Source organism: Rhinolophus sinicus, chromosome 1 (genome assembly GCF_057876585.1).
Source record: "Rhinolophus sinicus isolate RSI-liver-muscle chromosome 1, RSI-T2T, whole genome shotgun sequence".
Lineage (NCBI taxonomy): Eukaryota > Metazoa > Chordata > Mammalia > Chiroptera > Rhinolophidae > Rhinolophus > Rhinolophus sinicus.
The window spans coordinates 24,946,309-24,960,142 of record NC_142501.1 but is presented as its reverse complement, the minus strand read 5'-3'; the positions used below and the strand labels follow the sequence as shown (position 1 = coordinate 24,960,142).

The window sequence follows — 13,834 nt, the reverse complement described above, 5'->3', positions numbered from 1 at the left end:
TTTCCTGCTCACCACCCCAAGTCTGCAGTTGGTGCTGGGCAGGGCATTGGATAGAAAGGATTTCTGAGCTAAGGGAATGGACATTCTCAGAGGCAAAGGAGGTCCGCCCTGAAGAGAATAGAGGGGAAAAAACTCTTCTGATAAACTCCTAAAGAAAAGATTTATGGTGCTCAGGCTAATGCATCTTAATAGGTGGAAACATGACTTGAAAGTTTTTCCTTTTTATTCTTCCATAATTTTTAACATGACTCATATGGGCACATAGTGATCTTCTGGGTCAAGATGAGACAATGGAGATTATTCCTGTTTTGTGGGATTTATTTTTCTGTATGTGTGTTATATACAGTTATCCCTATTCTCTTATCCATTAGTCATATTCTAGTGGTAGAGGAGGGAGGCACAATTAGCAGTAGAACAAAAGGGTTTAGAATTGGCAAAACCGTGGGGCAGTAGAAGAGATCAAAGACTCTCGAGCAGATAAATTTGGGTGGAAATTCAGATGTGTAGCTAACTGTGGACCCTGAACATGGGATTTAACTTTTTTGAGGCTTGTTTCCTTATCTGCAAATTGGGAGAATAATTCTTAATTCACAGAGTATGGTTTAAACCATCTATGTACAAGTGTAAAAAGCAGGGTAGGTGCTCATTAAAAGTTCTTTTTCTTCTCTTCCTTGGAGAATGAGAGGGGAGCAAATTTGGGAAAAGGATATCATCAAAAAAAGGTGCATACCCAGCAAAAGAACAAACAGGGTTCTTTTCTTTTTTTTAATTAAGGTTTATTGGGGTGACAATTGTTAGTAAAGTTACATAGATTTCAGGTGTACAGTTCTAAACAAGGTTATTTTTAAGGTGAACAATGCGCTTTGAATTTGAAAGAAAAACAACCAGGACGCGGGTGAGATTTCTCAGATGAATGAAAAACGAGGGAGGAACATGGGCGGCAGGAGCTCAGGAAGGGCTCGACCTATGTCTTGGTGAAGGGCACACGTAGCTTGGGAGGGCTGGGCTCTTTCTCAGCTTTCCAAGAGGCTCCACCGTGGCTTCAGGTCTTCTTCAAAAACACTGACACCAACATTGCCCAAGAGCTTTCAGTAAATGCTGTGCTGTGTATCAAGACATTTCATCATCAGCCTCTCAACATAAAATATAATTGATTCCTTGGATGACTTTTACATCTCATACTGCTGGTCTTTCTGCCCCTTGAGAATATTGAAGAACACTGAAGAGCAATTCTTTTGTTATAAGGGGAAGGTTTTTGTTTGTTTGTTTGTTTTCTGCCACCTGCAAACGTTACGAAATAGCAAAGTTGAAACAGTTCTTCAGCCTCTTCTTACTCTTCCCTGTCCCCTTTTCTTTTTGGAAGAATGTGGAGTAAGGGAGCCGCTGTAACTTGTGCTGGAATCTTCTGCTTTAGCATTTTTAAAGCACTTTTCCTTTGCTGTCTCAGTGGATATTTGTAACTCAGTGAAATGAAGGTCATTTTTATTTAACAGTGACACCTTTCTGAGGGACCTTGAAGCAGGGCCAGTCTGTGACAACTGTGCAGATTATTTGCTGACCAGGGCAACTGGCCAAGGGGGCGTAAGGGGGCTGGAATTCACCCCATGCTCTCACCACGTTATGAACTTTGGCACCTCTTTCTCATCATACTGAAGGGGGCTTTGGTTTTTCTATCTACCAAACAGGATTAATTTTAGAATCTTTATGCTAGAAGGATTGCTTATTTTTAAGCCGATATCCCCTTTTTTTTCTCAACTGAATTGGGAATTAGCACATGATGCTGATGATGATGCTAGCTAACATTTCTGAGTATTTGCTGTGTGTCAAGTGCTGTTCCAAGCAATTCATATACGAGCATATATACTACCTCCAACTCTTCTAACAGTCTTATAGTGTATGGTCTCTATTTTTCCCATGTTAAGCTCTGGTCTCTAACTGTAGCTCTGCCTACGTATTGGTAATGATTTGGACAAGTCTAGTAATGTCTTTCAGCCTCAGTTCCCTAATCTGTAAAATGAGAGAATTATAACAGATCAGTAACGTCTAACTCCCTTCACCGATTTTTTTGACTTGTGAGCCTTGTGTTATTTAGGAACGAGGTGACATGCTCAAGTGGGTAATAGAGGATTGAGGTAAAGCCACAAGGGACGGGAAGACAAGGATGAGCAACAGTGGGGCGTTGTTAGCATCTCTAGGTCCAAAGGGGCTGGAGGAGGTTGTGGTTACAGAACCCAGAGTGAGTGGTGCTGAAACCACCACATAGGGAGACCTCTGACAGGAGCTTTGGAACCACTGCCAACCTAGGGCTTTGCGGCCAGACAGTTGGGGAAAATCAATGCCCCACTGTCTTTATTCCCCCACTTTCCATTTTCTGCTGGTGCTTCCCATTGGCCAACCCAGAAGCCAGAGAACCTGAGGTTACCGTCTTGGGGCAGCCCTGGTGGAGCCAGGTGGGGAGTGGGTGTGCAGCTCTGCGCAAGCCGTCTTCACAGTGGCACATGTAGAATCCCCTGAACTCCCTTAGAAATTGTTTCTAAGGCAATATTATGTGGAAAATGAAGAAGAAATGATACTAAGTAAAAATTTTAAAGAAATATTAGTGGATATTGTACTATAAAATTCATTACATACAATCTTTTATAATATTCAATATACATAAAGACAAGTGTATCCTTTTCCTTTTAAACAAAGATGGCACACACTGTTTATATTATCACATTAAATTATGCAAGGAAAAAAACATGTTCTAACAAATGGATTTTTAAGTAGCAGAGTATGAAATCTTTGGTTTGGGTAATGATGTATATTAAAACTTAGATTAAAATTTATCATCATATTACAGCTTTAAAATAGACAAAAAAAAAACCCCCAAAAAAACCACACTTCTATGACCTGAAATTTGGTAGGGTTGCAGTCTGAGTTAAAATTTAACTGGTTTATCCTCTAATATTTATCCTTCATTCCTAAATGATGAGCTAAAAGGGGAAGTTTTAGGCTACTTTTGCAAGGACTTCTCTGCAGATTACACATGGTATTTGGGGACAATCTTTAACTCCTATAAATGACAAACCAATTGGATATAATTGGAAATAATACTAAATTCACTGATTTCCTTCTTGCCGTTTTTATGCTCTGCCTTAACATGAATATCATCAGTTTTCCTTATGTTTCCATTTTTATTTAAAGATTGGTTGTGGATAACAAAACAAAACAAACCAATATTTAAGAATGAAAGTGAAAACAATATAAAATGGCCGAAACCACTAGTTGATAAATGATTGGGAGACTCACCATGAGCATGTGTCTCTAATCACCATCTGATGTGTCCTTAGAAGCTCTCATGCTGCTCATTAATAAACAGAAACTGTCTAAATAATCATTTTATATATGGCTTTTTATACAAATAGTAATTGGAACAGTTACCATCACTGCTTTTCTGATGTGAATGTGCTTCTGGGGATTGTAGGGTTTTGTAGGTTGCTCAGTAGAGAATTCCATTTTAGGTCATCCTTAGGGTTCCTTTCAGTTTTTTATTAAAGTGGAAAATAAATCATAACACTTGGTAAACTGGGAGTCGCAAGTGTACATTATCACCTACCCTGTTACCTAAGAGATACATGTCATGGGTAAAGTAGAGGCTTGAAATCAGGCAGTCCTGAGTTGGAGTCTGGATTTTTCTATTGTTAGTTGTGTGACCTTGTACAAGTTACTCAATTTCTCTGAGCTGTGCTCACTTCCTGTATAGAAGAGGGATAGGCCGAGAAACCACCTCATGGAGTTACTATGAGGGTATAGTTATTCATTAAACAAATGCTTATTAAGCCACTGCTATGTGCCAGGCATATTCTAGACACTAAGGAAACAATAGTGAACAGGACAGGATGTAAGCTGCCCTCATGAAGCTTACATTCTAGTGATGGAGATGGACAAAACCTCCAATAAATTTAGAAAAGAATGTTAGGTAATGATAAGTGTTATGAAGAAAAATGAAGCAAGGTGACAGGTTAGGTGACATTTGGGATGGGACCCCAGGAGGCCTTTCTGAGGAGGCTATGTTGGAGCAGAGACGGAGGAAGTGAGTGTGAAACCTGAGGAAGGGGTGTTCAGGCAGAGGGCACAGCCAGCAGAGATCCTGAGGTGGGAGCAGCTGTGGTGTGTTTGAAGAACATTAAAGGGCCAATGAGCTGGAGCAAAGCCAAAAAGAGGGACAGCAGGAGAACATGAAACTGGATGTTTGACCAGTGCAGGACTCCAAGGTCTAAAACCCCAGGGAACAGCCTTTGGGTTAGAAGCTCTCTCTACTCTTCCCTCATAAGGATGCACACACTTCCTCCTTACCTAGACACTACTGTTAAAAGGAGATGGCCATGGGGAGACCCTTGAGCTGGGAGAGACCATTCTGACAGGGAGCTTGAACCTTGAATTGACTAAATATTTAACTCATGTTGGCCCCATCTCATGGTTTCACCAAGGAGAGGTCTTTGCTGGCTTGCCTGGCTTTTTTTTGTAGCAGGGAAATTCCAGGATGTCTTCCAGAGAACCAACCATTGTGAACTTTAATTAAAGGCTCAGAACGTTCTCTTTGGGCACAAGCCCATAATACTAAGGGCACCCAATCTGTTTGCCTTTAATCCACCTCCTGAGGGGCCAGGAAAAGCTGATGGCTTTTTGTGAGACCAGGAAGGAAGGTGCTGTGCCTGCCATCCTGGCAGGCTGATGTGGGCTTGGCAAGAGTTGAGAGCAGACATTTCCTTCTCCAGGGGACAGGGCTGGCTCCCCTGGACACGCCCTGCTGGCATGTCTGCTCCATGTCTTGCTCAGCATCTGATCTGATTGTTTGGGAATGGTGCAGCCTCATTGGCCTCCATCACTGCCTTGGGCTGACCTGCCAAATGCCAACCTTGCATTTCAGGGCTGGCCGCCTTGTTCCAGTAGCCTTGTCTTTTGTTAGCCTGGCCTTTGTGCTTCATTTAGGTGAAAACTCCCCTTTAAGTCTGGTGACAGACTGGGCCTGAAAGATCTGTGTGCCTGACATGGATTGAATGCTGTCTGGCTTGAAGGCAAGAGAATGGATAAGGTGATCTCCAGGGAATCTGTTGGCTTGCAGATTATAGGACATGTGGTGTCTTTTTAAAACTATTTTAAAAAATCAAAGTATAATATACATATAGAAAAGTGTATATACAATAAATATTCAGCTTGCTGATTTTTTCAAACTGAACACAGACATGCAACCAGTACCCAGATCAAGGAAAGTCTTATTAGCACCTCATGCGTGTTGTCCATCTTTTGCATTAGATTCTTCCTTAATGTATTAATTATAATTGTTTTAAAATCTCTGATATTAATCCTGTCATCTAGATCAACTTTGGTTTTGTTGATTTCCTTATTTCTTGGCAATGAGCTTATTATTTTTTATGTGTCCCAAGATTTTTTATTGAATTCTGGACATTGTTTATGAAAGTACAGCAGAAACTGAGATAAATGGTATTTACCCCTGGAAATGTGCTTATGGCTGTTGGTGAGGGGAGTGGAGTCAATCCAGTCAGAAGCTGAGCTATGGGTTTGGATTTTGTCATTGCATTACAGAGTCACCTTCTCTGTACCACAGACTTCAAATTCCTCCAGCAGTGGGATGCTCTTCACGTGCTTTCTGTTTGGCTATGGAAGGCTGAGAATCTGTGCTCATTGTTCCCTTTCTTCCCTTAGTTCTCAACAGTCCTTTGCCACAGAGCAGTCTCCCTCCTGCCCCTCCCCCAGCAGTAGACTGCTGATCTTCTTACCTGGTACTTAAGGCTTTTGATCTGAATGAGAGATGATCCTTGAAGATGGATGGGCTTTCATGCCTGTATGCAATTAAGGGGGCCCTCTCCATTTGTCTACCTTTCCCAATATCCTCCCCATAAGGAGGACAGGATCTGTGAATGAGTATAAACTCCTCTTGTGTCTGGAGCTCCCAGTTATTTTAATCTGTTATGCTAAGCTACACTCCCCCTTCCAGAATTTAAAACATTTTAGCTATTTCTTCTTACTCACTTTCAGGATGACTCCTTTTTCCTCCCATATGCTGCCAAATAAGTATCCCACCTTTTTTTTTTTTTTTTTTTTGAGGAGGAGGAGATTGTCTCTTTATTTTTTCCAAAAAAAAAAAAATTAGTTCACCTGGTACCTTGCAACCTTGACTTTCTGACATGTTCAAAAAAAGTTTTGATTCCACAGATTATCCAGATTTCTCTTATTGTTAGGGTGGAAGCTACATTTTCTTGCAGTTGTCTACATCCTAAGTGGGAGCAGCGCTTAGTATATGGTAGTGGGTAAAGAGACTCTATTCACTGTTCTTACTCTTTAGTGCTTCCATCAAAGAGTGGGCTGAGCTCTCATCTCCCTCCTGGATTTTATGTCAGAGGCTCTTGAGAAATAAAATATACTGCTCCTCTGTAGATTGTATTTGTCTCATACCCAACATTTATTTAAGAGCAAATCCATTTTTAGAAGTTTAGTGTAATAATTTACTAACTTTATGAGCTGGGGATCAAACAGTTATGGCTTGGTAAATTTTATTTTTAAAGTAATTTTTTAAATTATAAGAGTAATTCATTAACAAAATAGAAAGTTTAAAAATGCAGAAAGATAAAAAAGAAATAAACACTACCCATAATTTCATCAGCTAAAGAAATCATTACTAATATTTTATCAAATTTCTTCTAGTCATTTTTCCATGAGTACGTTTATATTAGTTTATGTACATAAGTATACATCGTCGAGTATGTAGTTTGTGTGTTTTGTTTAAATAAACTAGTTCCAAAAGATGTGTTTTTCTGTGGGTGGAATACTATGGCAGTCATGAAATGATGATATATTATTTATGTTCATCTGGTGAAGATGTCAAAATTTATGGCATGTTTTCAATTTGCTGTTAGGGCTGGATTCCTCTCATAGCTATTTTATATGAGCAGCTAGGATAGGTGTGCATATGTGATTCCAATGGAATGTAATTCATTTCAGAAAAGACCAGTTGTTGATTCCTTGGGCTGAGGTCCCCCTTGCCTCATGTAATTTCCATCCCTTTTTATTTATGCTGACCTGTTGTCAGGTTTAGAACCAACAGATATGAGGAAAATATATAATGTTCTTAATATGTGTTATACTTTCTTTTCCAGAAAGTATTTTGGAGAAAAAATCGGACTGTATTTTGCCTGGCTGGGATTATATACGTCATTCCTCATCCCATCTTCTATTATCGGGGTGATTGTATTTCTTTATGGATGTGCAACAATCGAAGAAGATATTCCCAGGTAAAATGGTTTTAAAGAAAAAGGCTCAATTCCCACGTTTGGAGCTTCATTCCAGTTGCAAGTACATTTCACTCACCTCCTTCCAAAGTCCTCACTCTCTATCCTTCTTCCCTTATCACACATGTAACCTTTCTCCAGAGACAGACCTGGGAGCCACAGATCCTACGAATGGCTTCAGAGCCATACTGGGCGTGGCCCACTTTCTTTCCTCATCAATGGTCTGATGGGGGCAGGCAGATACGTAGTAGTTACTCCTTATCTGCAAAGCATACATTACAAGACCCTCAGTGGATCTCTGAAACCGTGGATAGTACCCAACCCTATATTTACTATGTTTTTTCCTACACAATCATGTCTATGATAAAGTTTAATATGTAGATTAGGCACAGTAAGAGATTAACAATAATAACTAATAATAAAGTAGAACAATTATAACAATATATTATACTAAAAGTTATATGAATGTAGCCTCTTTCTCTCTCTCTTAAAATATTGTCCTGTGCTTATCATTCTTCTGGAGATGATGTGAAATGATACAATGCCTATGTGATGAAATGGACTGAGGTGAATGACATAAGCATCGTGACATAGCGTTAGGCTGCTATAAGGGTCACTTTAACACAAGCACGGTAATACCGTGACAGTGGATCTGATAACCAAGATGGCTACTAGGTGACTAGCAGGTGGGTAGCACACACAGTGTGGATACGCTGGACAAAGGGATGATTCACATCCCACGTGGGACAGAGCAGGACAGCACAAGATTTCATCGTGCTACCCAGAATGCCATGCAATTTAAAACTTATGAGTTCTTTATTTCTGAAATTTCCCATTAAATATTTTTGGACTGTGGTTGACACAAAGTAACTGAATCTATAGAAAGGAAAACTGTGGATAAGAGGAGACTACTGTACAAGAGACAAGGGTTTGGCTATTTTTGTATATAAAACTCCAGTATCATCTGTCCAGTGTTCTTGACTAGGAATTCTGGGACCTGTTGTCGGGGAGCCATGTTGTCGGGGTTCTGCCTTCCCCAGGCCATCTACAATGAGGGAAGAACTAATATTTACCAGATACCTATCTTGTGCTAGGTGGTTTCATGGACTGGTTTCTTGGATCCAGTAGAGATCAACATTGTAAATTCTGTAACATAGGTAATATTTTCACCTAACAGAGATGGAGAAATTTGTACTAAGTGAGGTCACATAACTTGTCCATTTCAACAACTAATAATTGCCAAGATTGGGATTTGACCTCTGTTGCCTCCTGCCCCAAAGTCTTTGCTTTTTTCAATAAGCTGTGAAATCTTCCAGGTGCTCATATCCTTCTCAGCAGCCCAGTAGCTTCTATTGGCCTTGTCTGTGCATTCTCAGAAAATATGGCTCCTACCTTTCTCTTGCCCAGTTGTGATCCCTAGAGAGCTGGACCTCAAGTTGATCAGAACTGGAAATCTTCATACCACCCATAGAGACCAATGCCAGTGTAAGTGGGTGGGGGGTTATTGTGCTGGTTTACATCAGGACTTAGAACTTGTGCCCTGGGTCCTCATACAGGAATGCATGTGACATTGACCACTGCAGCTGGAAATGACCATGGTCTATACATGCTGCAATGATATATACCTATGGATATGCACACACACTCATTTATGTGAAGCATATATGCATGGAAAGCATGAGCATCATCATTGCAGAGGTATCTTATTGCCTGTCAGAATGCGCAATGTTTTGCAAATTATGGGTACCAACCCATTAGTGGATTATGGAATCAATTTATTGGTTATCTATTAGATGAACTAGAACAAGATAGGATAGAGTAGAATGAATGTTACATTAGTTATGTTGTAATGTTAGTTTTCATCACAAGAAGGAAGTATAAGTATTGTTGCCTGAGATTTTATTTAGTTAGAAGAGTGTTTATGGGGAAAGGGTATGTACGTATTTGCATACTGGAATCTGATGTAAAAGCCTTTTTCAAGCTGTAGGTCACAGACAGAACATCTGGCTTTCAAAGTGATAAGTCAAAAAAGTTTGAAATATACTGTTATAAAATTGAAATTTTGGTTGTCAGTTTTTCAGACTCAGGGAAGGATGTGGCAAATCAAGAAGGTGTAAATGATAGAAAAAAATTAAGTGTATTATGAAGATTTTTTTTTTAAAGAACTGCTGTTGAATCATCCAAAGTCCAAGCTCTGTGGGCCTGATAAAAACTCACAAAATAGCACTCCTCATCAACAAAGGAGTGGTGTCCAAATCTCAATACTAAATCTAAACAAATTCACACTCTTTTAGGATCTGGATCTATCAGCCATTCCCAAGCATCATGAAAAACTTGCACTATTCCTGGGATTATTTTAGGTTTCTAGTTTTAACATTAAGTTTGGTAGTTACTATCGATGTATCACTTTGAAAGCCTTTTTATTTTGTGCACATTAGAGATTCACAGGAAGGTGCAAAGATAAGTCTGAGGGTCACGTGTACCCTTCGCCAAGTTTCGCTCAATGGTTATGTCTTATATAGCAGCAGTACAATATCAAAACCAGAAAATTTATATTATGTGGAACTTTAAATGGGACCTTTTATTGCCAATAACTTTGATATGTGAGATACAAGTATCACTTGTTAGTAACAATTCCATATGTGCACGTTACATCTATAGAACTTTCCTCTGCTTACCAAAGGATTGGTTCCATTTGTTAGGTATTTGCTTACATGGGTAGGAAAGACTGGAGCATTAAAAAACGCTGATTAATCTAAACCATATTGAAAAAAAATTGGTTACTTTAGGTCTGAGACCTTAATAGCAGATGTTCTGTCTGAATTTCCTGATAATTGCCTCGTTGTACCTTCTCCCTTTGTGCTAGCACCTAACTTGCAAGCAGTGAGTCCCTTATTAAGAACACCATTCACTTTGGGGTTTATCAACCTTCTTAGGCTTTCTAGAGAAAATGATAGATGGAAGAAATACACTAACTAGAAATCTGTGGATTATGCAATTAATAAACATCCCAGACATGATTTCAATTCTAAATGAACTTCCCTCATCTTTCAGCTTGTCTAGAGGCAGCCTCTCTCAGAGAACACAAGTCATTTTAATGCCATCCTGAGGCAGAATTTCTCCAGAATTCTCTTCAAATTGCTTGCATCACCCCCTCCCCCGAAAAACACCAAAAACAAAAACAAAAAAGTCCACAATTCAATACATATAAAACATTCTGACTTCAAATCTAATTGATATGGGGAGTATCCATGCTATAGTGGCTGCCATTTTGTAAAAATGATTGGTGGTCGACTGTACTGTAATTTTAAAACCAATAATTTACCCAGTGCTTAAGTTTCAAAGTGCTTTGCGCCAAGTTGATTGCTAATACTTTATTAATGCCTGACCTTTCAGCACTGACTGTATTGGATTAGGGTTAGGCTGACTAGGATTATCCCTCCCCCAAGTCTATGTGTAAAAAATCCCCTGAACAACAAAGTGCCTAAACACATGTTCAGAGGGCAGCACTGAGAATTTATATGTTCTCAGACATGGCTTGAAAGCACAGCTCTTTAGTAGAATTTATAGAGACCAACAACTTTCTGTGTGAATTTGTTTTCCAAGAGGGTACTTCCCTCTCTGAAAGTAGCAACTCCTCAACTGTGCAGCGAACACTTATCTGACCCAGAAGACTTAAAACAAACCTTACTCTCCAGTTACCAATAAGAACATACCCAGGTGAAACTAGCATGGCTGAACTTATTGGTAAGATATTGCTCTTCAATACTGTCGATGTGAATGAGTCACTGCTATTGACACTTGCCAATGGGGCGCTTAGCAGCAAGTCAGGGGAGGAACTAGGATTTAGCCTCAGAGACCTAGAGTTTCCATTCCCTCACGCAGAAGTCCTTTCTCTGCCATGGACTTACTAGCTTATTAAAAACAAGCCTGAAAGCTGGGACTTGACAGACAGTAACAGCCCTCGGTAAAACACTTCAACTGCTTAATGAAGGGAAACTGGATCCATGCATTCCTTCGACTTCTGGGGTAAATCCACTTGCTTTTGCACACAGGGGACCAGTTTACTCACCTTGGCAGTGGCCTCCCCCTTGCCAGCCGTGCTCTGTAGCACCCTCTGCTGCCTCTTATCAGAGAAAACATAGCTACAGTTTTCAGCATAGGAGTTCTCCTGCCTCCCCATCTCTGTGTCTTTAGCTGCTCTGTGACAACAGCCAATGCTTCATTTTCATGAAATCTTGAGTTCTCCACCTTTTCCCCTCAACTGTGAGCTTATCCATGTCTCCATCCCCAGGGTGGGGGAGAGATACTACACACCAGAATGATAAGTTTGTTCATTTTTATACCAATATATGGTGTGGAGAGATATTGGGAAACCGGTTATGGCCGGTAGTTCTTTGATTCTTATTTGCAAGCACTCATGTCAGATTAAATTTGTTGGATCCAGCTCTCCACTTAATGAATGAGTGGAATTTCAAATATATCCATCAGCTCATTAAACAGAAATATAGTGAGAATAGTTTAGAATATACCGTGTTTCCCCCAAAATAAGACCTAGCTGGACAATCAGCTCTAATGTGTCTTTTGGAGCAAAAATTAATTTAAGACCTGGTCTTATTTTACTATAATATAAGACCAGGTCTTTATAATATAATATAATATAATATAATATAATATAATATAATATAATATAATACTGGGTCTTAGATTAATTTTTGCTCCAAAAGACGCGTTAGAGCTGATTGTCCAGCTAGGTTTTATTTTTGGGGAAACACGGTAGGTGGTGGTTATTTATTTGACTCTAAGTATCATGGAATCTAGACTTTGGAAGAATTTACCTTATTCTTTCGTTCTCCCTAACCCCATTTCATGGTGATGATAATTTTTATGAGGCTGAGGTTATTAATCCCCATTCTGCAAATGGTCTTGCAGCTGCTGCACTTAGAAAAGTCTTCCAATCCAGGTCTGGCTCCATTCTTCTTCACATGGCTTTTCCTTCTCGAAGTAAGAGCTTGCGTTGGTCCAGCCACATACTCATGCTTGTTTCTCCTTGTGACCAGTCTCACATATTGTGAGACAGAGAGTAGGTTTAAGAAGACAGCCTCTACTTGAATGATGATGATGAGATCTAACTTTAGGCGATGATTTATTCACAATTGTTCATGTTCTTCACTAACCTCATATACTCCACAGATTTTGAAGGTGCTTTCTAAGGCATCATTCAGTGTACAGCATCTCTGACAGATTGTCACTAATTCTCTGTTGGGACACTTCTAGTGACAGGGGGCTCCATACCTCAGAAGGTGGCCCATTTTTTTTTTTTTTTTTGACAAAATACAAGAATAACACTCCCACAGTGAAGAATCCAATCCCACCTTTTTAAAACATACCTCGCGTATGAAGTTGATAAGCTCAGTCATGAATTCAGAAGTGGGAGATGGTTGGGGGGTGATTTGTTTGGGGTGGGTCCTGCTTGAGCTCCACCTGACCCAGTAGCCTCTGTCCACTGCAGCAAAGAGATGTGTGACCAGCAGAATGCCTTCACCATGTGTCCCCTGTGTGACAAGTCCTGCGATTACTGGAACCTCAGCTCAGCCTGTGGGACAGCACGGGCCAGCCACCTGTTTGACAACCCGGCCACTGTCTTCTTCTCCATCTTCATGGCTCTGTGGGGTAAGTGGTTATCATGAGGCTTGCTTATATGGGTGCTACTTTGAAACGGTGCAGTGACCATGCGCTAACAGCCAGATCCTTCGGTGTACTTCCTTCAGCATTTAGTCCTTGTATCTCAAAAAGGATTTTAGGATCAATAGATTTCTTTCCTTCACTCATATATGTGAAGGTAACTAAGGGTATTCTTTGGCTTTCCATATTTTTACAAACGATGTAGTAATGTTAACCTTGCAATTAGTCTCATATGGTATTTATTCAGAATTTGAACCAGTGCATGTTTTGGAAACCCTTAGCACACCCATAAGGCACCTGCAGGAACATCTACTAAGACATGTCAGAGATATCATCCAAAATAACACTCAGAGTGGTGGGATCGCAGCCATCATCACAGAGTTAGCTGGTAGTAAAGGTGGGCCTATCTCCTGACTCCAGATTCAGTGCAATTTCCAGAATATCGTAAGGGTAGACTGTAGAGATTTTATGTAATACCAGAGTGGTGTTTTCAATCTTCCCACCAAAGGGATTTTTGGAGGAAAGAACAAATAGTTCCTTCATTGTCCTTCTCCGCCCCTCCACCCCTCAGAGCATCAGGGTGGTAAACTTTCTGTGGGCCACAGCGATCTGACCACACACACACACACACACACACACACACACACACACGTACTTCTATTCTCACAAACTGGAATAACAACCCTGTGGTAACTGAATATTTCCAAGAAGGCACACCCACATGTATTAAAAAAGGGACCAAATCAACATGTTTTAGCCCATCTTGAGTAGCCACCTGCTTTTTACTCATCCTGGGTGTGCAGGCTCTTAGCTTTCCTGCTGGATCAGGGGCCGGCAGGGCAATGGTCCTGCTGCAG

General features: G+C 40.2%; 1 protein-coding gene across 1 annotated transcript in view; it reads left to right on the top strand.

Annotated features, from left to right (window-relative positions):
• ANO2 (anoctamin 2) overlaps window positions 1-13,834 on the top strand; it is a 309,076-nt gene that overhangs the window by 148,392 nt on the left and 146,850 nt on the right. The window contains exons 11-12 of the mRNA XM_074326158.2: window positions 7,161-7,295; window positions 12,805-12,965. Of these exons, the coding sequence (XP_074182259.2) occupies window positions 7,161-7,295; window positions 12,805-12,965 (296 nt within the window). The remainder of the gene's footprint in view (window positions 1-7,160; window positions 7,296-12,804; window positions 12,966-13,834) is intronic.